General features: G+C 50.8%; 1 protein-coding gene across 1 annotated transcript in view; it reads right to left on the bottom strand.

The window, feature by feature from the left end:
• The window catches only part of LOC123077236 (uncharacterized), a 34,099-nt gene extending 11,208 nt beyond the window's left edge, over positions 1-22,891 (bottom strand). Inside the window, exons 1-7 of the mRNA XM_044499468.1 lie at positions 20,912-22,891; positions 20,223-20,276; positions 14,016-14,099; positions 12,223-12,276; positions 11,067-11,153; positions 9,746-10,471; positions 9,569-9,663 (exon numbers count right to left, since the gene is read on the bottom strand). Coding sequence (XP_044355403.1) covers positions 9,569-9,663; positions 9,746-10,471; positions 11,067-11,088 — 843 coding nt within the window. The 5' untranslated portion in view covers positions 11,089-11,153; positions 12,223-12,276; positions 14,016-14,099; positions 20,223-20,276; positions 20,912-22,891. The remainder of the gene's footprint in view (positions 1-9,568; positions 9,664-9,745; positions 10,472-11,066; positions 11,154-12,222; positions 12,277-14,015; positions 14,100-20,222; positions 20,277-20,911) is intronic.
• Between the last annotated feature and the right edge of the window lie 6 nt (positions 22,892-22,897).

The raw sequence follows: 22,897 nt of genomic DNA, 5'->3' as shown, positions 1-22,897 counted from the left end.
CGGCCCTCGCCGCGCCCCCCACGCACCCGGGTCCGTGCCGACGCAGCCGCAGCTGCCGGCCCCGCCACCGCCCAGCACGGGGCCCGGGTCTACCATACAGGGAGGCGTACCGATCCAGCAAGTGCGCTTTCCGCCGTCGCCGTCCCCAATACCGGCCTGGCTGACCGGATCATCGCCACCCCCCGTCACAGTGGCCGGCCCACTCTGCAGTACGGCGATCCCTCCGGCTCGGCGGGGAACTACATGGGCCGCGGCCATGCTAACCGGGCGCCCAGTCCTCGCTGCTTCGCACCTCCGAGGCAATCGGCCACGGCGCCCCGCCACAGACACCGCCGCGGTTTGCCAAACTGGACTTCGCCACTTATGACGGCACGGAGGACCCCCTCAACTGGCTCAACCAGTGCGAGCAGTTCTTTCGCGGGCAGCGCACCCTTGCCTCGGAGCGTACCTGGCTCGCCTCTTACCACCTCCGCGGCACGGCATAGACCTGGTACTACGCCCTCGAGCAGGACGAGGGCAGTATGTCCCCTTGGGAGCGCTTCCGCGAGCTCTGCCTCCTTCGTTTTGGGCCACCGATCCGTGGGAGCCGCCTGGCAGAGCTAGGCCGCCTTCCCTTCACCTCCACGGTGCAGGACTTCGCCGACCGTTTCCAGGCCTTGGCTTGCCACGCGTCGGGCGTGACGGCGCAGCAGCGGGCCGACCTCTTCGTCGGTGGACTCCCGAATCACATACGCGTGGACGTGGAGCTCCGGGGACCCCCAGGATCTCCAGACGGCCATGTATTATGCCCGCGCCTTCAAGTGCCGCGTCCAGGCCGTGCAGCAGGCAGCCCCAGCTTGAGGAGGCCGACAGGCCGCCTGACAGTCCCCGGCACCGGCCTGGCCACCCCCGGCCGCTCTGGTGACTACCACCCCGGCTGCGACGCGGCCTTTCCGTCGCCTCTCTCAGGCGGAGCAGCTGGAGCGTCAGCGCCTGGGGCTTTGCTTTAACTGCGATGAGCCCTACGCGTCGGGCCATGTCTACCCGTGACTCTTCTACTTGGAGACGGCCGACTACACTGAGGAGGACGCCTCGGGTGAGGGGCTCGACGCCGCAGCTGCCGAGGCCGCGCCCGCGGCCGCCCCAGTGACGGCACTCGTGGTCTCGCTCCATGCGCTTGCCGGCATCCGCGATGAGCGGACCATGCTCTTGCCAGTGATGATACACGGCGAGCGCCTGGTGGCCCTTTTGGATACGGGCTCCACATATAACTTCCTGCCCGAGGCTACCATGCGCCGCTTAGCGCTTCAGCCGATGGGCGGGGAGCATCTTCGGGTCACGGTGGCCAACGGCGATCGTCTCCGGTGTCATGGGCTCGCGCGAAACGTACCCATCACCATCGGCGACGAGCACTTCACCATCACGTGTGCAGGCATCGACTTGGGCTGCTTCGACTTCATCCTTGGTGTCGACTTCTTGCGGACCCTCGGTCCCATCCTTTGGGATTTCGACGCCTTGACGATGTCCTTCTGGCATCTCGGCCGCCGCGTCCGGTGGGAGGGCGTTGGGGGCGCCTCACCGACGATGCCCCAACTTCAGCTGGCGACGACCACTACCGAGGCTGAGCACCCACTCTTGGAGCACCTCCTGCAGCAGCACAGCGACCTCTTCGACGAGCCGCGGGGCCTTCCGCCTGCCCGGGTGTACGATCACCGCATTCATCTCCTGCCGGGCTCGGCGCCGGTGGCGGTCCGGCCATACCGCTATCCGCAGCTGCAGAAGGACGAGCTGGAGCGCTAGTGTGCACTCATGCTCGCCACGGGCATCATCCGGATCTCCACATCGCCGTTCTCCGCGCCGGTACTCCTCGTCCGCAAGTCAGACGGCACATGGCGCTTCTGCATCGACTACCGCGCCCTCAATGCACTGACACTTAAGGACAGGTTTCCTATTCCGGTGGTCGATGAGCTCCTGGATGAGCTACATGCGGCGCGCTTCTTCACCAAACTCGATCTCCGGTCGGGTTACCACCAGGTGCGCATGCACCCGGATGATATCGCCAAGACGGCGTTTCGGACTCATCACGGCCACTTCGAGTTCTTGGTCATGCCGTTTGGTCTCTCCAATGCACCCGGCGACTTTTCAGGCTCTGATGAACGATGTCCTCCGCCCTTACTTGCGCCGGTTTGTGCTCGTTTTCTTTGATGATATTCTTATCTACAGTGCCTCGTGGGCGGAGCACCTTCAGCATGTCGCCATCGTCTTCAACGAGCTTCGAGCGCATCTTCACCTTAAGCGCTCGAAGTGCTCATTCGGGACGCCTTCCGTCGCCTACCTCGGCCGTGTCATCTCGGCCGAGGGGGTGGCCATGGACGCCGACAAGGTGGCGGCCATCGCCGCCTGGCCGAACCCGCATTCACCGCGGGCTCTTCGCGGGTTTCTGGGCCTCGCGGGCTACTTCCGGAAATTTATCCGGGAGTTCGGCCTCATCGCGTCTCCACTCACGCGCCTGCTCCGTCGCGACGCCTTTGCCTGGGATGAGGAGGCGACCGTGGTGTTCGAGGCCCTCAAGGGGGCCCTCACGACAGGGCCCGTCCTTCAGATGCCGGACTTTGACCGGCCATTCATTGTGGACTGCGACGCTTCCGGTGCAGGGTTCGGTGTCGTCCTTCATCAGGGCGATGGACCCCTCGCATTCTTCAGCAGGCCCTTCGCCGCGCGCCATCTTAAGCTCGCGGCGTATGAGCGAGAGCTCATTGGATTGGTGCGGGCAGTGCGCCATTGGCGGCCCTATCTGTGGGGTCGGTCTTTCCGGATTCGCACGGACCACTACAGCCTCAAGTTCTTGTTGGACCAGAGGCTCTCGACCGTGCCGCATCACCAGTGGATCAGCAAGCTCTTCGGCTTCGACTTCACCGTCGAGTACCGCCTGGGCCGCCTTAACACCGTGGCCGACGCCCTGTCTCGCCGCGACGCCAACCACGACACTACCGGGGGCGACTCCGAAGGGGCGGCACTCTGCATACGCTCGGGGCCTACGTTCGCTCTCTTCACCGACATCCGCCGGGTGACAGCCGCCGCGCCAGACGCCCTCCTCCTTCAGCAGCAACTGGCTGCGGGTGAGCTAGAGGAGTCGTGGCGCCTTGCCGACGGATTGCTCCTTCATGGGCGCCGTGTCTTCGTGCCGGCGCACGAGGATCTCCATCACCAGGTGCTGCTGCTGGCCCACTCAGCGGGCCATGAGGGTGTGCAGAAAACCCTCCATCGTCTCCGCGCCGACTTCTACATCCCAGGTGATCGGGCCCTGGTCCGTGACTGGGTCCGGTCTTGTGTGACGTGCCAGTGTAACAAGACAGAGACACTCCGTCCGGCTGGTCTGCTCCAGCCCTTGGAGGTGCCGTCTCAGGTCTGGGCGGATATCTCCATGGACTTCATTAAGGGCCTCCCCAAGGTGGGCGGCAAATCGGTCATTCTCACGGTGGTCGACCGCTTCTCCAAGTATGCTCACTTCATCGCGCTCGGTCATCCCTACACTGCTGCATCTGTGGCTCGTGCCTTCTTTGACGGTATCGTCCGCCTCCACGGGTTTACCTCTTCGATCGTCAGCAATCGGGACCTGGTGTTCACCGGCCATGTCTGGCGCGATCTCTTCCGGTTGGCGGATGTGAAGCTCCGCCTGAGCACGGCCTTCCATCCTCAGACGGACGACCAATCTGAGGTTGTCAACAAGGTGATTGCCATGTATTTGCGTTGTGTCACAGGTGATCATCCTCGCGCTTGGGTGGATTGGCTCTCGTGGGCGGAGTACTGCTACAACATCTCCTATCACTCTGCCATGCGCGCCACTCCATTTGAGGTGGTCTACGGCTGGCCGCCCCCGCCCATACTGCCGGTTGATCCGGCGACGGCTCGGACAGAGGTGGCCGGTGATCTCATGCGGCGCCGTGACGAGATGCTGGCCGAGGTCCGGCAACGCCTCCTTCAGGCCCAGCAGCTGGCCAAGCACTACTACGACGACCACCATCGCGAGGCGGAGTTCGCGGTGGGTGATTGGGTTTGGCTGCGTCTCCTTCATCGCTCTACGCAGTCGCTGGACCCACGCGCGAAGCGCAAGCTGGGCCCTCGCTACGCCGGGCCCTTTGCTGTTTTGGAGCGCATCGGGAAGGTGGCCTACCGTCTTCAACTTCCGGCGGGTGCCCACATCCACGACGTCTTCCATGTGGGGCTGCTGAAGCCCTTCCGTGGGGAGCCACCTGCGGCCCCTCCGGCGCTTTCTCCGACCTTCGGCGGGCGCCTCCTTCCGGAGCCGGAGAAGGTCTTGAAGGCGCAGCTTCGTCGCGGGGTGTGGTATGTGTTGATTCAGTGGGCTGGCCTCCCAGAGGAGGATGCTACTTGGGAGCAGCGCGACGAGTTCCGCCAACACTACCCCGACTTTCAGCTCGAGGACGAGCTGTTTGCGCAGGCGGGGAGAGATGTTATGACCGGGCAGACTTATGCCCATAGGAGGCCCACTGGGCAGATTTAGTTAGGGGCTTAGCCCGCAAGTTATCTATTTTATTTTCCATTGTGGTTATATATACTAGTTGTAAGACTCGTTCATGAGGAAGCAATAAGAATAATTCTATTGCCCGGCTCCCAGAGGAGCCGGACCCTAACCCTAGCCGCCTCCTGCTCTTTGCGCCGCCGCCTCCTCCCTCGCGCACGACGGCGCCCTGTCGCCCGCGACCGCGAGCTCCGCCACGTCCAGCACCCTCCTTCCCCTACAACCTCCACCCTAGACCCGGTAGGGTCCTAGCTCCTACCAATACCCATACCCCAAATTTTGGTTATTTTTATAGATATAGATATATGTTCCAGCATAATCAGTGTTGCAGTTTTCAAAATGAATGGGTTGTAACCAAATGCATTGCTCGAAAAGAATTGGATAGTTAAATATTTCAGTTGTCCTCAAATAGAAAACTTGTTGACTGTCAGCTAACAACACTAGTGCTACTTTTGATGGAAATCTCTGACAGGCCCAAATGGCACAGGCCCGGGAAGGTCCAGGACCATGCATCCACAAAGTGTACCAGCGGGCTGAATTTTGAGGACAGACATTTAAGAAGGGGTTCTTTGCAAACTGCAGAATGTGGTTTGCAGGTAGTTTTCTGCAAAATGACTGGGAGGGGGCTGAGATGACATCAAATTGACCACAACAAAAATTTGCAGATTTTCAGAAGATAGTGTGTTTCCACCTGATACCCCCTGCTATCCTGGTGGTGTATGTTGATGATATAATGGTAACTGATGATGATGTTGAAGAAATTAAATACCTCAAGGAGAGATTGGGGAAAACATTTGAAGTGAAAGATCTTGGGCCACTTCGTACAAGTATATACAAAGATAAAGAAAGGGGTTGTACAAGGGCCTAGGCCAGAGAGTTGAGCCAGCAGCCAAGAGGAGCAGCAAGCTCAGAGGAGAGCCTAAAAGATAAAGATGTACATTCCTTTTTAAAGAGGAGAAACCAGGGTTAGTATTCTCAAAAATCTTTCTATTCCTTCTGCTTCCAAATGCACCAGACAACCAAGAGGAATACCTCCATGAAGAATGGCTTGGCAAAAGCAGCTTTGGCAGCAATGATGGTGTCATGCTGTTTGCTGCTATCTGAAGAAACACTACAGAATATCCCCTGTTTCTGCGTGCCAGATTCATTCTCAGCCATCGATGCATCATCCTGTGGTTCCCTCATCATCGATACACCCAAGATTAAAGTAGTTGTGGCCAGTGGAGGGGTCCTATGGAGTGATTTCACAGCCCACAACTGTCCATATACCATACAAGGTCATCAGTTTACAGACACTTTCAGGGTTCTGAATCTTAAGGGTATGACATGATCTTAGGGGTGGATTGGCTGAGGAAACATAGCCCTTTACAAATGGATTTCATCTTAATGGAAATACGGATTACAACACCACAGAAGACACTAGTGGCCTTTGTGGATGAGACTGTACCCTGGGAAAGACCTCCTGAGATTGTAGACACTGCTGATAAGGTCATGGACCAGTTTGTGGTTTCTTCTTGTTTACTACTGCCTGCTCTGAACCAATTGCAGCAGCCCAGCAAGTACCTCAAGAGCTCCAACCAGTACTCCAGAAATATGAGAAAATCTTCTCTTCCCCTACTGGCTTACCCCCTAGCAGGTCCTGTGATCATAGAATTCCATTGGTTGAAGGAACAAAGGTTGTAAACCAGAGACCTTACAGAGTTCCTCACCACCAAAAAGAGGTACTTGAGAAAATCATCCAGGACCTCCTAAAAGCTGGCCTCATTAGGCCCAGGTACCAGCCTATTTTCTTCTCCTCTTCTCTTAGTGAAAAAGAAGGATGGTTCATGGAGACTATGCATTGATTATAGGAAGTTGAACTCCATCACAATTAAAAACAAGTACCCAATACCTATGATAGAAGATCTCCTAGATTAGCTAAAGGGAGCTCAGATTTTCTCCAAGATTGATCTCAGAAGTGGCTATCACCAAATTAGAATGGCAGAGGACGATATCCACAAAACTGCTTTCTCCACACTTCAGGGGCACTTTGAATTTCTAGTACTGTCTTTTGGCCTTTCAAATGGCCCTCCAACATTTCAAGCTCTCATGAACTTGCTGTTTGGTCCTTTCAAATTTGTGGTAGTGTTCTTTGACGACATCCCAGTGTTCAGTCAGACCCTAGAACACAAAGTCCACTTGTCCAAAGTATTTGCTACACTCCAAGAAAACCAACTGTATGCCAAACTGGACAAGTGCTCCTTTGGTCAATCTAAAGTAGAATATCTAGGCCATGTTATCAGCAAGGATGGAGTAGCCACTGACCCTGCAAAGATCACAGCAATTCAAGCATGGCCAGCACCCACAAATGTCACTGAGCTCAGAAGCTTCCTTGGACTAAGTGGGTATTACAGAAGGTTTATCCAGGGATATGGCCTTATTTGCAGACCCCTGTTTGACTGCTTGAAGAAGGATGCATTTGTTTGGCAAGAACAACAAGAGCAAGCATTCCTCACACTTAAGGACAAGTTAACAGATGCACCTTTCCTAGCCCTACCTGACTTCACTAAGCCCTTCATTTTGGAGGCAGATGCTTGTGGCTATGGACTAGGAGCTGTCTTAATGCAAGAGGGGAGGCCCGTTTCCTATTTCAGCAGAACTATTGGACCAAAAGCAGCAGCCATGTCTACATATGACAAGGAAGCTTTAGCAATTATTGAAGTAGTAAAGAAGTGGAAGCACTACTTAGCAACTTCTCTAGTGATTAGAACAGACCGAGAGAGCCTCAAATACATTCAGGAGCAAAAGTTGACTGAAGGCATACAACATAAATTACTGCTCAAGCTTTTGGGATACAATTTCACAGTAGAATACAAGAAGGGGAAAGAAAATAAAGCTGCTGATGCTTTATCCAGAGTCAAATACATGGTGTCCATGCTCACGAGTACCAACACTCCTACTTGGATAAAAGAGGTAGTCAAGAGCTACAAGTCTGACACAAGGGTGCAGGAACTCATAGCTGAATGTGCTGTCAGTAAAGACAGTCCAAGCTCTTACTCCTACAAAAATGGCATATTGAGATTCCATAACAAAGTTGTGGTTGGCACATCAACTTCCCTCAGAACAGACATTTTAAAAACCTTTCATGCTTCGGAATTAGGAGCCCATTCTGGTGAAAGAGCCACCTACCAACGGGTCAAACTTGTCTTTCATTGGCAAGGCCTCAAACAAGATGTAATTACCTTTGTCAAGGAATGCCCAGTCTGTCAGCTCAACAAAGCAGAGCACTCCCCTTACCCTGGTCTCCTAAAACCCCTGCCTGTTCCTGATTTCGCATGGGCACACATCAGCATGAACTTTGTGGAAGGATTGCCCCTATCTGAGAACAAAGATCTAATATTAGTGGTTGTGGACAGGTTCACCAAGTATCCACACTTTATAGCCATGAAACACCCCATCACAGTGCAATCTGTGGCAAGAGCCTTCTCTGATACAGTTTTCAAGTTGCATGGCATGCCCTTGGTCATTGTAACTGACAGGGATAAAATCTTCACTAGTCACTTGTGGCAGCAATTGTTCAAGTCCCTCAAGATCAAGCTGCACATGAGCACAAGCTACCACCCACAATCGGATGGATAAACGGAAAGAGTAAACCAATGCCTGGAAAATTATCTCAGATGCATGTGTTTTTAACAGCCTAAAAAGTGACATGGGTGGTTATCCTTGGCTGAATGGTGGTACAGCACCAGTTTCCACACTGCATTGCAAATGACACCCTTCCAGGCCTTATATGGATTCCCTCCCCCCATGATTTGCAGAATCAGCCCTCCCTGACACTATCTGTGAGGACAGTGACAATCTTCTTCAGAACAGGGAAGGGGCCCTCGAAGTTATCAAACAAAATCTCCTCAAAGCACAAGCTAGGATGAAACACTATGCTGACAAAAGAAGGAAAGAAAGGGACTTCTCTGTGGGAGATATGGTATATTTGAAGTTACAGCCTTATAGGCATACATCCCTAAGCTTGCACAGGCACCTCAAACTGCACTCCAAGTTTTATGGTCCCCTCAAAATTCTTCAGAAGATTGGCAAGGTTGCTTATAAATTGCTCCTACCAGAAGGCTGCCAATTGCACCACACCTTTCATGTGAGCCAGCTCAAGAAGCATATTGGTCCTCTGGTGGTTCCCTCCAAGCACCTGCCCTTGGTAGGATCAGATGGTATGATTCGAATGGAACCTGAAGCAGTTTTGGACAGAAAACTCATCCCCAGACCACAAGGCAACATAAGTACACCAGTAGTCAGATGGCTTGTTAAATGGGTTAACCTGCCCCTTGTAGCTGCTACCTGGGAGGACTCGGCGTTCATTCAAAAGGTGTTCCCATCATTTCAAGCTTGAGGACAAGCTCAGTCTTAATCGGGGGGAATTGTCATGCTGTTTGCTGCTATCTGAAGAAACACTACAGAATATCCCCTGTTTCTGCGTGCCAGATTCATTCTCAGCCATCGATGCATCATCCTGTGGCTCGCTCGTCAGGATAACGGTTCGCCAACGGCTGATTGCAGTCGCTCGTCGATCTTCAATCTAACGGCTACGAGTCTCGCCCCTGTCACTGTTTACTTTCCAGAGCGGCATATGCTCTGTTTTATTTCCTTCGCTGCATTCTTGCTGTAATGGCTATAAAGCCAACTCGTTCCTCTCCATTCTGGACATGATTGATGTATCTGGGTGTATACCCTAGCCACCTGTGGCGTGCTGAGCTACTTTTCCCAGTGGCGTGCTGAGCTACTTTCCCCATTTTAAGCAGTATAAACCCTAGCCGAAATTCCCCAAATCTTCTCTGAATTTGTGACAATTGAGTGGTAGATTAGCTCGATTACAGTTCGGTTCCTGACAGATGGCTGGGGTGATAACCTAGCCACCATTTGTAGCAAGATGGGCATGATTATATCTTGAGGGGGAGTGTGTGATATTAACATTGTACATGTACTAAATTGAGCAAAGGGTGTCCAGGGTGAGATACAATACATCATTAGTTGGATTATTGAGAATCGGGGAAAACTTACCAGAAACCACCACCAAAGTAGCAAGGCGATTGCCAGTAGCACTGCGCCTCCGGCTATGACCACCACGATCCAAAGAGTCTTGTTCGTGTGTCCTCCTGTATGTAGTTGACACATTATTCAAGGAAAGCATATGACCAACAGAAGAAGCATTCAATTCTGCATCTCATGGTAACTCACCTTTTGTATCCCTGAAGAACTGATAAGGCTCCAAACGGTAACTGCACAATAGGGTAGCCTTTCGCTCACCCATTTGCCCACCACTCAGGCCTGGTGTAGAGGTTAGATCTTCCAAACAGACCTGACACTGAGCAGCTGAAATTCCAGGTAGACAGTCAGCAAGAGTGTATAGTGTGTAGTTGCAGGCACGCTCATCACGACCCTTTTCTCCCGTGGCATGTCTTTGAGAAGAATATGATGCCTTCCTCGCCACATCTGCGATAAGTGTACTGGCATCGTTCTGGAAGGCCTTGCATTGGGTAGGTATAGGGGGACCATCCGCCCTAAGAACTGACTGCAAATCTCCAAGATGAATTTTGATCTTCTCAGCGAACCAGAGGCTGCACGTGTCGTAGTAGATGGAAATACCCTTCCTGAACGTGCAAACAGCCCGGACATCCTTGAAGGCCTGTGTAAGGCACCTCTTGCAGTCGTCGGCCTCTGTGTCGCCGCGGCATCTTGCCAGAGCATATGCTCTATCTTGGCTGGAGCCAACTGCCTGCGTGTGGAACAAAGAGGGGGAGGAGGCGACTGCTTCAGGCAGCGTGGCGGAGAGCTGTTCAAGGTTCTGCTGGTACTTGCTGGGCGCACTGTAGTTCCCACCATCACAGAGGTAACCCCAGTAGCCAGTTGGGCTTGCTGCAGTGACGGTGGTAAGGAGAACCAGTGCAGCCACGACGGCGTGACCTGAAAAGGATAGATGAGCAGCAAGTTAGTGACATATGAAAAGTGATGCAGTTCAAGAAGCAAGAACTGAAATTTAGCCTTATTTACATAATCATTTCTCTACGACTCTACACCCTAAGCACAAACATGAACTCAACAAATGTAGCTAGTAATCTTGTAAAAATGAGATTTTCAGTCATTCCCGTATGCCGCTTCTCAGTTTTATTCAAATAGATTCTAAATGAGCTAGTTAAACTGGCAGTTTGCACAATATTCAGTTCAGTGAACAACATGATCACACTACATGTAACTCCACTCTTCCAGAAACAATATTCTTGGCTATTTAAGAGGCAAAAAACAATCCTAAAGAAACACTACTGGGACTTGGATGACCAGAAGACAGATTCTGTAGGAGTTTGGTGTTTTAGCTTGTTCAACTTGCTTATGTATTTGCAGGTTGGTTTTTTAGGGTGTGAGTTGAATCTAACTTTATACATGACAGATGTACCTTCTATCAATATTATCAAATTTTGCCAAAAACAAATTATGAATTTTGGGGGGTATCGAGAACATGTTTGGCTAAGCATTTTACATATTACAGGGTGGTCTTGCTCACCTCTATACATTTGCATGTCCATTTGTGCCCTGCCTCTGTATGCCCCTCCTCCCCTGGTAACCCCCCTTCTTGGAGAAGAATAAGTACCTGCAAAATCATATTAAATTAGTGAACTGGATACTTTGATCTTTAATAGGGAGAGCTAAAGAGCAATGATTTGAGTAGGCCAATTTTCATGCTCATTTGTCTGATATTTATCCTTCCAATGTGTTTTAATGTGCAATCTCACAATAGCAGAATATGTACTCCTATTTGATAAGCAAACAAGCCTTCTCAGAGACACAAATATGGCATCTAGGAGCAATAGAATCATGTCTGAATGTTACTACAGCATCCATGCTATTGATCCTAACTGTCAAGAAAAAAAAACACAATCATGGCCAGTCATTCACTTAGCAGTATATATAGCTTATATAGTAACTATGTAATAGTACCAGCATTTGAGATACTATTAGGGCACTTTTAGGACTTTCACTGGGATAGGAGAAAAGGCAGTATAATGGAAAAGAAAACTTGCTCGGAGGCCCAGTTTGCCATACTAAAATTTTACACTCAAATATAGGATGCCCTACTTAATCTTTTTATAATTCTCCATCACAGTATCATATAGAACACACAAGATCGTTTACCTTTACTTAAATATACGATACCCCTATTTAAGATCGTTTTTAAGCTAATGGGCTGGCTTAAATGCGGCCCACTAGCCAATTTAAAGTCAAACAAACTAAAACATCAAACTCTAACTTCAGCTAGCCAATTTGATTGAGGGAATCATTTTCGCATAATACATTTTCAGAGGTGGTGGTTCACCCTATAACAGGTGTCACTGATTTGGTTCCGCTTACCTCTAGTCGTGAACTTGGTGGGTATATGATAGCACCAAATTTATTCAATTCAGCAATTTGAACCGTGTTTTTATAATTGTAATTATTTCTATAAGAAGAGGTCTTAGAGCTGTTTTACAGGTATACCCACGAAAACTTTGCTTTATCGTTGACAAGTGTGTACCTTTTTCATTTTTCGTAATGTCTCATTTATTGTTTCCAACATTTATTATCAACTAATTCACTAGACAGCTCATGACTTATGTTGCGCTAACATATTATATATAGACATGCACAATAGAGATAATGAAAAGAGAGGAGGTTGAGCTCACCTGCCCGTACAGTCCTGTGCAGTCCTAGTTCACAAACTCTGCAGAAAAATCAACCTGCAAGTACATTTAAGCAAGTTGAACAAGCTAAAACACCAAACTCCTCAAGTAACCATTTTGAGCGAGTCATTTTCCAGTAATATGTATTTACGTGATTAATCATTATAATTCACATTAATTGGGTGGAGTGACTGATAAAACAAAGCTTAGATTTGACAGGCAAACAAGCTTGTGAAAATATATACATAATTCTTGTATTAAGAGAAATCATGCATGTTAGGAATCAAGGGAAAGCTAGTACGCCTTCATAAGTTGCTAGCAACACACAGTACATTAGAAACCTCAGAAGGTCACACAAAAATCACGGAACAACATGGTGAACTATGAGCCTAGCATGCAAGAAATTTCAGTATCCAGATTTAATCCTTTCTTGTAAAACAAAAGATGCAAGAAATTAACCAGATCTTCTACGTTTGATGCGGAGGCAATATGTAACATTAAAATTCCAAGGGCAAATGTGGAGGATTGTCTGGCTTGGAACTATGAAAAGACAGGTATGTTTACTGTTAAGAGCGCCTACAAATTGGCATACTCTCTCAAATCTCAAAGTGAAACTCGTGCTTCTTGTTCGTCTAACGAGCCGTATGACTGAAGTATTTGGGACATTATTTGGAAGTCCAAAGTTCCTGCAAGAGTTGGAGTATTCGGCTGGAGGGTCGCTACAGGCACACTGGCTACAAAGAAGAATAGGTGGAAGCGCTCGCTGGAGATCAGCAGCGTTTGTAGTATTTGCGGCTGTGTGGAGGAAAATGAATTTCATGCTGTGGTGGCATGCACAAAATGCAAGGCCTTAAGGAATGAAATGAGAGCACTGTGGGAGCTCCCAGGTGAAAATATATTCCAGGAGTCGGAGAGGATTGGCTGCAGAATCTGTTTTCTACATGCAGCACTGAAACCCGGGCAAAAATTCTACTTCTTCTCTGGCGTTGTTGGCACCTGAGAAATGACTGCATTTTTAAGTCGGGGAAAGAGACAGTAGGCCAATCGGCAGCGTTTCTGGAGCAACATGTTGCTGAACTTGGTGTTGGTGGCCATGGTTCGCTAGCAGGTTCAGGGAAAGAGGCTGTGCAACAGTGGTTCTACCCCCTGTTTCCCAGATGATCGGCACCAGGAGAACAAGCAATCTCCGTCAGTACAGACTGCAAAAGCTTCCACACACAATATTACTAGATGGATTCCCCCTGAGGATGGTTGGGTGAAGTTAAATACCGACGCTGGTTACTCGGCTGACTCCGGGGTGAGTACTGCTGCCTGCTGGGGCTATTGCAAGAGACCGCAGGGGGCAGCCGTTTTTTCTCATTGGCAAGGCAGGTCAATTCGAGTGTGACACTGGAGGAAGCAGAGGCGCAAGCTATGCTGGAGGTGGAGGTGGAGACATGTATATGGTGGCTGCTGTGCCAGAAGTGATTAGGGATATCCTAATTACTGATTGTAATGTGCCATCTGAGTGATCTGTATCACTCTTTTCCTCAAAAAAAATTTGAAAAACAAAAGAGAAAAGGCCATGTTGTAGACAGTAGGAATTTCAAGTCTCGTGTGAATAGTGACTTTCTCTATTTCATAGCAGGATATGTATTATTATTATTATTATTTGGTTTTTTAGGGTGTGAGTTGAATCTAACTTTATACATGACAGATGTACCTTCTATTTTGCCAAAAACAAATTCTGAATTTTGGGGGGTATCGAGAACATGTTTGGCTAAGCATTTTACATATTACAGGGTGGTCTTGCTCACCTCTATACATTTGCGTGTCCATTTGTGCCCTGCCTCTGTATGCCCCTCCTCCCCTGGTAACCCTTCTTGGAGAAGAATAAGTACCTGCAAAATCATATTAAATTAGTGAAGTGGATACTTTGATCTTTAATAGGGAGAGCTAAAGAGCAATAATTTGAGGAGGCCAACTTTCATGCTCATTTGTCTGATATTTATCCTTCCAATGTGTTTTAATGTGCAAACTCACAATAGCAGAATATGTACTCCTATTTGATAAGCAAACAAGCTTTCTCAGAGACACAAATATGGCCTCTATGAGCAATAGAATCATGTCTGAATGCTACTACAGCATCCATGCTATTGATCCTAACTGTCAAGAAAAAAAACCGCAATCATGGCCAGTCATTAACTTACCAGTATATATAGCTTATATAGTAACTATGTAATAGTACCAGCATTTGAGATACTGTTAGGGCACTTTTAGGACTTTCACTGGGATAGGAGAAAAGGCAGTATAATGGAAAAGAAAACTTGCTCGGAGGACCAGTTTGCCATACTAAAATTTTACACTCAAATATAGGATGCCCTACTTAATTTTTTATAATTCTCCATCACAGTACCTTTACTTAAATATAGGATACCCCTATTTAAGATAATTTTTAAGCTAATGGGCTGGCTTAAATGCGGCCCACTGGCCAATTTAAAGTCAAACAAACTAAAACATCAAACTCTAACTTCAACTAGCCAATTTGATTGAGGGAATCATTTTCGCTGTCATGTGGGGCGCTGCGTACAGGGGCGGGCCACACGCCCAGGAGCAGCAGCCGACGGCCACAGCTGGCGAGGCGTGATCGGGGCAAGGAGTCCTGATCCGTATACATTGGTTCCTAGAGTCCAGGAGTAGTTTGTTAGGCATAGTTTCCAGTTTGTTAGCAGCCCATGAGGCCTTTATATATCGTGTAATCTGCACCCTTTGACGGCAAGCAATAAATCATTATTTCCTACCTCTTCCTCTACTCCTAATCTCATCTCCTGCGCCATTGAGCAGTTAGGCAAAAACCCTAGCGCTCCTATCAACCGAGACTACGAACTACGTAGTCGAGGTCCGGCTGTCTTGGGCACCGAGGTCCTTGACAACTTGGTATCGGGTTCCAGGCGTTCCTCTTCCTCGTCCACGCCTCCGCAGCCCGCCTCCACCCCTGCGTCCGCGCCAAGCCCACCTCCATCGCCACCATCCGCCGTCGCCTCGGTTACTTCCGCCATGGCAGAACCAACCACCGCTGATTTGGCCAAGATGATCGAGGCCTTGACTGCAACGGTGGCGTCCCTGCAGACGTCCGTCGCCGCACTGCAGAAGGAGAAGTCCGCCTCCTCGTCGGGCGCTGACGGGGCCCACGATGGGCAGCACCACAACGATCGACCACCCCGGTTTCAGAAGATGGACTTCCCCAAGTTCGACGGCAAGTCCGACCCTCTCGCATTCATCAACAGATGCGAGTCCTTCTTCCATCAACAACGGATCGCCGAGGAGGAGAAAGTGTGGATGGCGTCATACAATCTCGAGGGTACTGCCCAATTGTGGTATATGCAGGTCCAGCGCGACGAGGGCACACCTCCGTGGCGCCGCTTCACCGAGCTGCTCAATCTCCGCTTCGGGCCACCTCTGCGCGCTAACCCGCTGGGCGAACTGATGGCATGCAAGCGCACGACGTACGTCGTCGACTTCCAGGAGCGGTTTGAGGCGCTCCTTCCCCGGGCAGGCTTCTTATCGGAGACACAGAAGGTTCAGATCTTCACCGCGGGACTCCAGCCACCCCTCAGCCTCGACGTGGAGATCCACAACCCGCAGTCCCTCGCCGTCGCCATGAGTCTCGCCCGCAAGTTGGAGCTGCGCGACCAGTGCGCGCTCGCCTCCGCGCCACCGGTTCGTTTTCAGCAGAAGGGCATCCTGCCGGCGCCCGTACCACGCCTCGTGCCCCCCGCACCGGCACCACCAGCCGCACCCCAGCCTGCCCCCGTTCTGCCGGAAGGGCGCCAAATCAAACGCCTGTCACAGGCGGAGATGGAGGAACGCCGTCGCCTGGGCCTCTGCTTCAATTGTAATGAGAAGTTTGGCAGGGGCCACAACCGCATGTGTCAGCGCATCTTTCTCCTCGACCTGGCGCCAGACGACGACGACAACGCGGCCTCCACCATCGCTGATGCCTCGCCGGCCGACCCTCGGATCTCGCTCCACGCAATCTCCGGCGTGCGCACGAGCGAGACCATGCAGATGCATATCACACTCGGGGGTGTCTCCCTCCTCGCCCTGATCGACTCCGGCTCCACCCACAACTTCATCGCCGAGGAGGCGGCTGCCGGTGCTACACTGCCATCCCGCACCCCTGAGAAGATGCGCGTAACGGTGGCCAACGGCGAGCGCGTTCCGTGCCAGGGCGCATACCGCGCCGTGTCCTTCCACATCGACCAAGAGGCGTTCTCGGAGGATTTCCTCGCCTTGCCGCTCGCGGGCTACGACGTCGTCCTGGGCACGCAGTGGCTTGCGACGCTTGGACCGATCCTGTGGGATTTCCGCACCCTCTCCATGACGTTCTGGCGGGAGGGCCATCGGGTGTGCTGGCGCGGCATTGCAGGACCGGCTGGACCAGCCCTGAAATCATGCAGCGGCCGTGACTTCCTCGACGCCATCATCACCGAGTTCGACGGCATCTTCGCCGAACCCTCCGGCATGCCACCACCCCGTGGCTGCGACCACGGCATCACCCTGCTGCCCGGTTCCGCTCCGGTGGCCGTCCGTCCGTATCGCTACCCGGTCGCGCACAAGGACGAGCTGGAGCGTCAGTGCGCCGCCATGCTCGCCCAGGGCATCATCCGAGCGAGTTGTTCCGCATTCTCCTCGCCGGTACTGCTGGTCCGCAAGCCCGACGGGTCCTGGCGCTTCTGCATCGACTACCGCGCCCTGAACGCCATCACCGTCAAGGATGCGTTTCCGATCCCGGTGGTGGACGAACTCCTCGACGAGCTCCGGCGCGCTCGTTTCTTCACCAAGCTCGACTTGCGCTCCGGCTACCACCAGGTGCGGATGCGCGCAGAGGACATCCCAAAGACCGCCTTCCGCACCCACGACGGCCTCTACGAGTTCCTGGTGATGCCGTTCGGCCTCTGCAACGCGCCGGCGACGTTCCAGGCACTCATGAACGATCTGCTGCGGCCGTACCTGCGCCGTTTCGTTCTCGTCTTCTTCGACGACATCCTCATTTTCAGCGAGACGTGGGCCGACCATCTCCGACATGTGCGCACTGTCTTCACCGTCCTGCACCAGCACCGGCTCTTCGTCAAGCGATCCAAATGCGCGTTCGCCGTCGAGTCGATCTCCTACCTGGGTCACACCATCTCAGCTGCAAGAGTGGCCATGGACCCGGAAAAGGTGCAGGCAGTGGCCGACTGGCCGCAGCCACGCTCGGCGCGCGCGGTCCGGGGGTTCCTCGGCCTTGCGGGGTACTACCGCAAGTTTGTCAAGGAGTTTGGCGTGGTCGCCGCGCCCCTAACGGCCCTCCTTCGCAAGGACGGCTTCTCCTGGTCGCCGGAGGCGGCAGCAGCTTTTACCGCCCTCAAGACGGCGGTCACCATGGCTCCCGTCCTCGCGTTTCCGGACTTCACACGGCCGTTCATCGTCGAGTGTGACGCCTCTACGTACGGCTTCGGGGCCGTCCTTCTCCAGGACCAGCACCCGGTGGCTTTCTTTAGCCGGCCGGCCGCGCCTCGTCACCGTTCCCTGGCAGCATATGAACGGGAACTCATCGGCCTGGTGCTCGCTATTCGTCATTGGAGACCATACCTCTGGGGCCGCCAATTTGTGGTAAAAACTGATCACTACAGTCTCAAATTCCTCCTTGACCAGCGTTTGGCAACCATTCCGCAGCACCATTGGGTCGGCAAACTACTGGGGTTCGACTTCACCGTGGAGTACAAGGCAGGTAGTACAAACACGGTGGCGGACGCCCTTTCCCGCCGCGACACGGAGGAGACGACGGTCATGGCGATATCGGGTCCTCGCTTCGACTTCATCGATCGCCTACGGCAAGCTACGTCAACCGACCCGGCGCTCGTCGCGCTGCGCGAGGATATCACGGCGGGCACGCGGCAGCTGCCGTGGTCGCTCTCCGACGGCCTCGTCACTTTCAACGTCCGCCTCTACATTCCGCCGTCGTCCCCACTACTCCAGGAGCTCCTCACCGCAGTGCACGACGACGGGCACGAAGGCGTCCTGCGCACGCTGCATCGTCTCCGCCGCGACTTCCACGCGCCTAACCTTCGCAAGACGGTGCAAGAGTACGTCCGCGCCTGCGGTACTTGCCAGAGGTACAAGTCCGAGCACTTGCACCCCACCGGTCTGCTGCTTCCGTTGCCGGTGCCCACGGGCGTGTGGACTGACGTCGGCATCGACTTCGTGGAAGCGCTCCCTCGCGTGGGCGGGAAGTCCGTCATCCTCACCGTGGTGGATCGCTTCACCAAGTACTGCCACTTCGTGGCGTTGGCCCACCCGTACACGGCGGAGTCGGTGGCGCAGGTGTTCTTCGCCGAGATCGTGCGCCTCCATGGCGTTCCGCAGTCCATGGTCTCTGACCGCGACCCCGTCTTCACCTCGGTTTTTTGGCGAGAGCTCATGCGTCTCACCGGGACGAAGCTGCACATGACGTCGGCGTTTCATCCTCAATCGGATGGCCAAACGGAGGCTGCTAACAAGATCATTGTTATGTACCTGCATTGCCTCACAGGGGATCGTCCGCGGCAGTGGCTACGGTGGCTTCCCTGGGCCGAGTACATCTACAACACCGCCTACCAGACAGCGACCCAAGAAACTCCGTTCAAGCTCGTGTATGGCCGCGACCCTCCCACTATTCGCTCTTACGAGCCAGGCGACACGAGGGTGGCGGCCGTGGCCAAGAGCATGGCGGAGCGCGACGAGCTACTCGCTGACGTCCGCTATCGTCTACAGCAGGCGCAGGCGGTCTACAAGTCCTACTACGACAGACGCCATCGCGACGTTCGGCATGTCGTCGGCGATTGGGTGTGGCTTCGTCTTCGCCAGCGCGCCGCGTCTTCTCTCAACTTGCCAACCAGGGGCAAGCTCAAGCCACGCTTCTACGGGCCGTACCGCATCTCAGAGGTCGTCAACGACGTCGCCTACCGCCTTGAGCTTCCGGCGCGCTCGCGCCTCCATGACGTGTTCCACGTGGGCCTCCTCAAGAAGTTCTTCGGCACGCCTCCAACTGCACCGCCGGGTTTGCCTCCGATCCACAACGGTGCGGCTGTCCCGAAACCAGATCGCGTGACTCGTTCACGCCTAGCACGTGGCGTTCGCCAGCTCCTTGTCCACTGGAAGGGCGAGGCTGCATCATCGGCAACATGGGAGGATCTTGACAGTTTCATCGAGCGCTACCTCGCTTTTCAGCTCGAGGACGAGCTGCTCGTCGAGGGGGGAGAGATGTCATGTGGGGCGCTGCGTACAGGCGCGGGCCACGCGCCCAGGAGCAGCAGCCGACGGCCACAGCTGGCGAGGCGTGATCGGGGCAAGGAGTCCTGATCCGTATACACTGGTTCCTAGAGTCCAGGAGTAGTTTGTTAGGCATAGTTTCCAGTTTGTTAGCAGCCCATGAGGCCTTTATATATCGTGTAATCTGCACCCTTTGACGGCAAGCAATAAATCATTATTTCCTACCTCTTCCTCTACTCCTAATCTCATCTCCTGCGCCATTGAGCAGTTAGGCAAAAACCCTAGCGTTCCTATCAACCGAGACTACGAACTACGTAGTCGAGGTCCGGCTGTCTTGGGCACCGAGGTCCTTGACATTCGCATAATACATTTTCAGAGGTGGTGGTTCACCCTATAACAGGCGTCACTGATTTGGTTCCGCTTACCTCTAGTCGTGAACATGGTGGGTATATGATAGCACCAAATTTATTCAATTCAGCAATTTGATCCATGTTTTCATAATTGTAATTATTTCTAAAAGGTGAGGTCTTAGCACTGTTTTACAGGTATACCCACGAAAACTTTGCTTTATCGTTGACAAGTGTGTGCCTTTTTCATTTTTCGTAATGTCTTTCATTTATTGTTTACAACATTTATTGTCAAACTAGACAGCTCATGACTTATGTTGCGCTAACATATTATATATAGACATGCACAATAGAGATATTGAAAAGAGAGGAGGTTGAGCTCACCTGCCCGTACAGTCCTGTGCAGTCCTAGTTCACAAACTCTACAGAAAAATCAACCTGCAAGTACATTTAAGCAAGTTGAACAAGCTAAAACACCAAACTCCTAAAGTAACCATTTTGAGCGAGTCATTTTCCAGTAATATGTATTTACGTGATTAATCATTATAATTCACATTAATTGGGTGGCGTGACTGATAAAACAAAGCTTAGATTTGACAGGCAAACAAGCTTGTGAAAATATATACATAATTCTTGTATTAAGAGAAATCATGCATGTGAGGAATCAAGGGAAAGCTAGTATGCCTTCATAAGTTGCTAGCAACACACAGTACATTAGAAACCTCAGAAGATCACACAAAAATCACGGAACAACGTGGTGAACTATGAGCCTAGCATGCAAGAAATTTCAGTATCCAGATTTAACCCTTTCTTGACAAACAAAAGAGAAAAGGCCATGTTGTAAACAATAGGAATTTCAATTCTCATTTGAATAGTGGCTTTCTCTATTATTCATAGCAGGATATGTTTTTTTTTTGGTTTTTTAGGGTGCGAGTAGAATCTAACTTTATACATGGCAGATGTACCTTCTATCAATATTATCAAATTTTGCCAAAAACAAATTATGAATTTTGGGGGGTATCGAGAACATGTTTGGCTAAGCATTTTACATATTACAGGGTGGTCTTGCTCACCTCTATACATTTGCGTGTCCATTTGTGCCCTGCCTCTGTATGCCCCTCCTCCCCTGGTAACCCTTCTTGGAGAAGAATAAGTACCTGCAAAATCATATTAAATTAGTGAAGTGGATACTTTGATCTTTAATAGGGAGAGCTAAAGAGCAATAATTTGAGGAGGCCAACTTTCATGCTCATTTGTCTGATATTTATCCTTCCGATGTATTTTAATGTGCAAACTCACAATAGCAGAATATGTACTCCTATTTGATAAGCAAACAAGCTTTCTCAGAGACACAAATATGGCCTCTATGAGCAATAGAATCATGTCTGAATGCTACTACAGCATCCATGCTATTGATCCTAACTGTCAAGAAAAAAAAACACAATCATGGCCAGTCATTCACTTAGCAGTATATATAGCTTCTATAGTAACTATGTAATAGTACCAGCATTTGAGATACTGTTAGGGCACTTTTAGGACTTTCACTGGGATAGGAGAAAAGGCAGTATAATGGAAAAGAAAACTTGCTCGGAGGACCAGTTTGCCATACTAAAATGTTACACTCAAATATAGGATGCCCTACCTGATTTTTTATAATTCCCCATCACGGTATCATATAGAACACACAAGATCGTTTTCCATTACTTAAATATAATAGGATACCCCTATTTTTAAGGTCGTTTTTAAGCTAATGGGCTAGCTTAAATGCGGCCCACTAAATAGATAATCCTTGTTTTTTATTTTTACGTATGTAGAACTAAAAACTAATTTTGAACAATATATACAATAATAATTCATAGGTTATAAAATATAAAATGTTTGTGTATTTTAGGGAAAATATTCATGTAACTAATTTTGTGTTTCCTAAAAAATGCTTCGTGTTATTTGAAAAATGTAGGAAAAAGGAAGACGAAAAGAGAAACAAAAATAGAAGCGGAGGAACAAAAAAAATAACATATTACTCTGGCCCACGCCGGATCAAAATACTCCAGTTCGAGGGGGGTTGGAAAAAAGCGGCAACTTGGACGAGTACTACGCATCGTTCGCTATGTGTGATTCATGGCATTTGCGCCAGGCCATGGTCAGTCATGTCGCTCATCAGGCCACGGGGTTTACGCCCATGAGATATAAATAACATTTTTTTCCCCTTTTGCATACATTTACCATTAAACAGTTATGGCAAGAGTTGGAGAAAACAAGTAACTCAAGAGATAACAAAAAGCATAATTCCAGGGGCAAAAGGTTGCTAGGATAAGCAAGTGAGATGTATCTGATGAAGCCCTCGTCGAGATGAACCTGACATTAAGGGATCGTGGCTTGGTTTTATGGTTTGCTATTCAAAATATTTTCAGTATTTGATTAAGAAATTTAGATTTACCTAAAAATTATTAGAAAATAATCAAAGATATAGCCTAATTTCCATACATGAGCACAAATTACGACATGCTCTTGCTCCTCTATAAATGACACATATTTTTGAAAGAGAGCAAGAACTAACATGTGTACTTGCTATAATGGTGAGATGGATTTTCTATTTACTTATTTTCAGAAATATTTGAATCCTTGATAACAGAATCAGTACGCATTAATATATTTTTTCGAAACGGAGGCAAAGATTGCCTCATCTATTAATTAAGCAGAAGAGAATTGCCCAGTTAATTACGGAAAACCGGAACAACAAGGGCCAAGCCCACACCCAAAGACTGAAACACACAGGGCAAAGTCCACCCTATTTGACGACATGTCGACCTACGGCCAGACAAACGCAGCTCCGACTCTGACGGAGAACTCAGAAGAACAAAACCAAGCACGGCTGGCGCCATGGAAGATCGCCGAACAGACCACCTGCAGTCAGTCATCGTACACCACAGGGCCCCGCCACCGCAACTTCGACTCCACAGCAACAAACAAACCGAGGCAATACCGTGAACACGCCGGAGAAGAGCCGACTACCGCAACCATTGTCGCGTCGCCGACATCGCTCCCACCATCATTGTTGC

The sequence above is a fragment of the Triticum aestivum genome, chromosome 3D (genome assembly GCF_018294505.1).
Source record: "Triticum aestivum cultivar Chinese Spring chromosome 3D, IWGSC CS RefSeq v2.1, whole genome shotgun sequence".
NCBI classification, from domain to species: domain Eukaryota; kingdom Viridiplantae; phylum Streptophyta; class Magnoliopsida; order Poales; family Poaceae; genus Triticum; species Triticum aestivum.
Note: the sequence above shows the minus strand (reverse complement) of the source record. Positions and strands in the feature narration are given on the sequence as shown.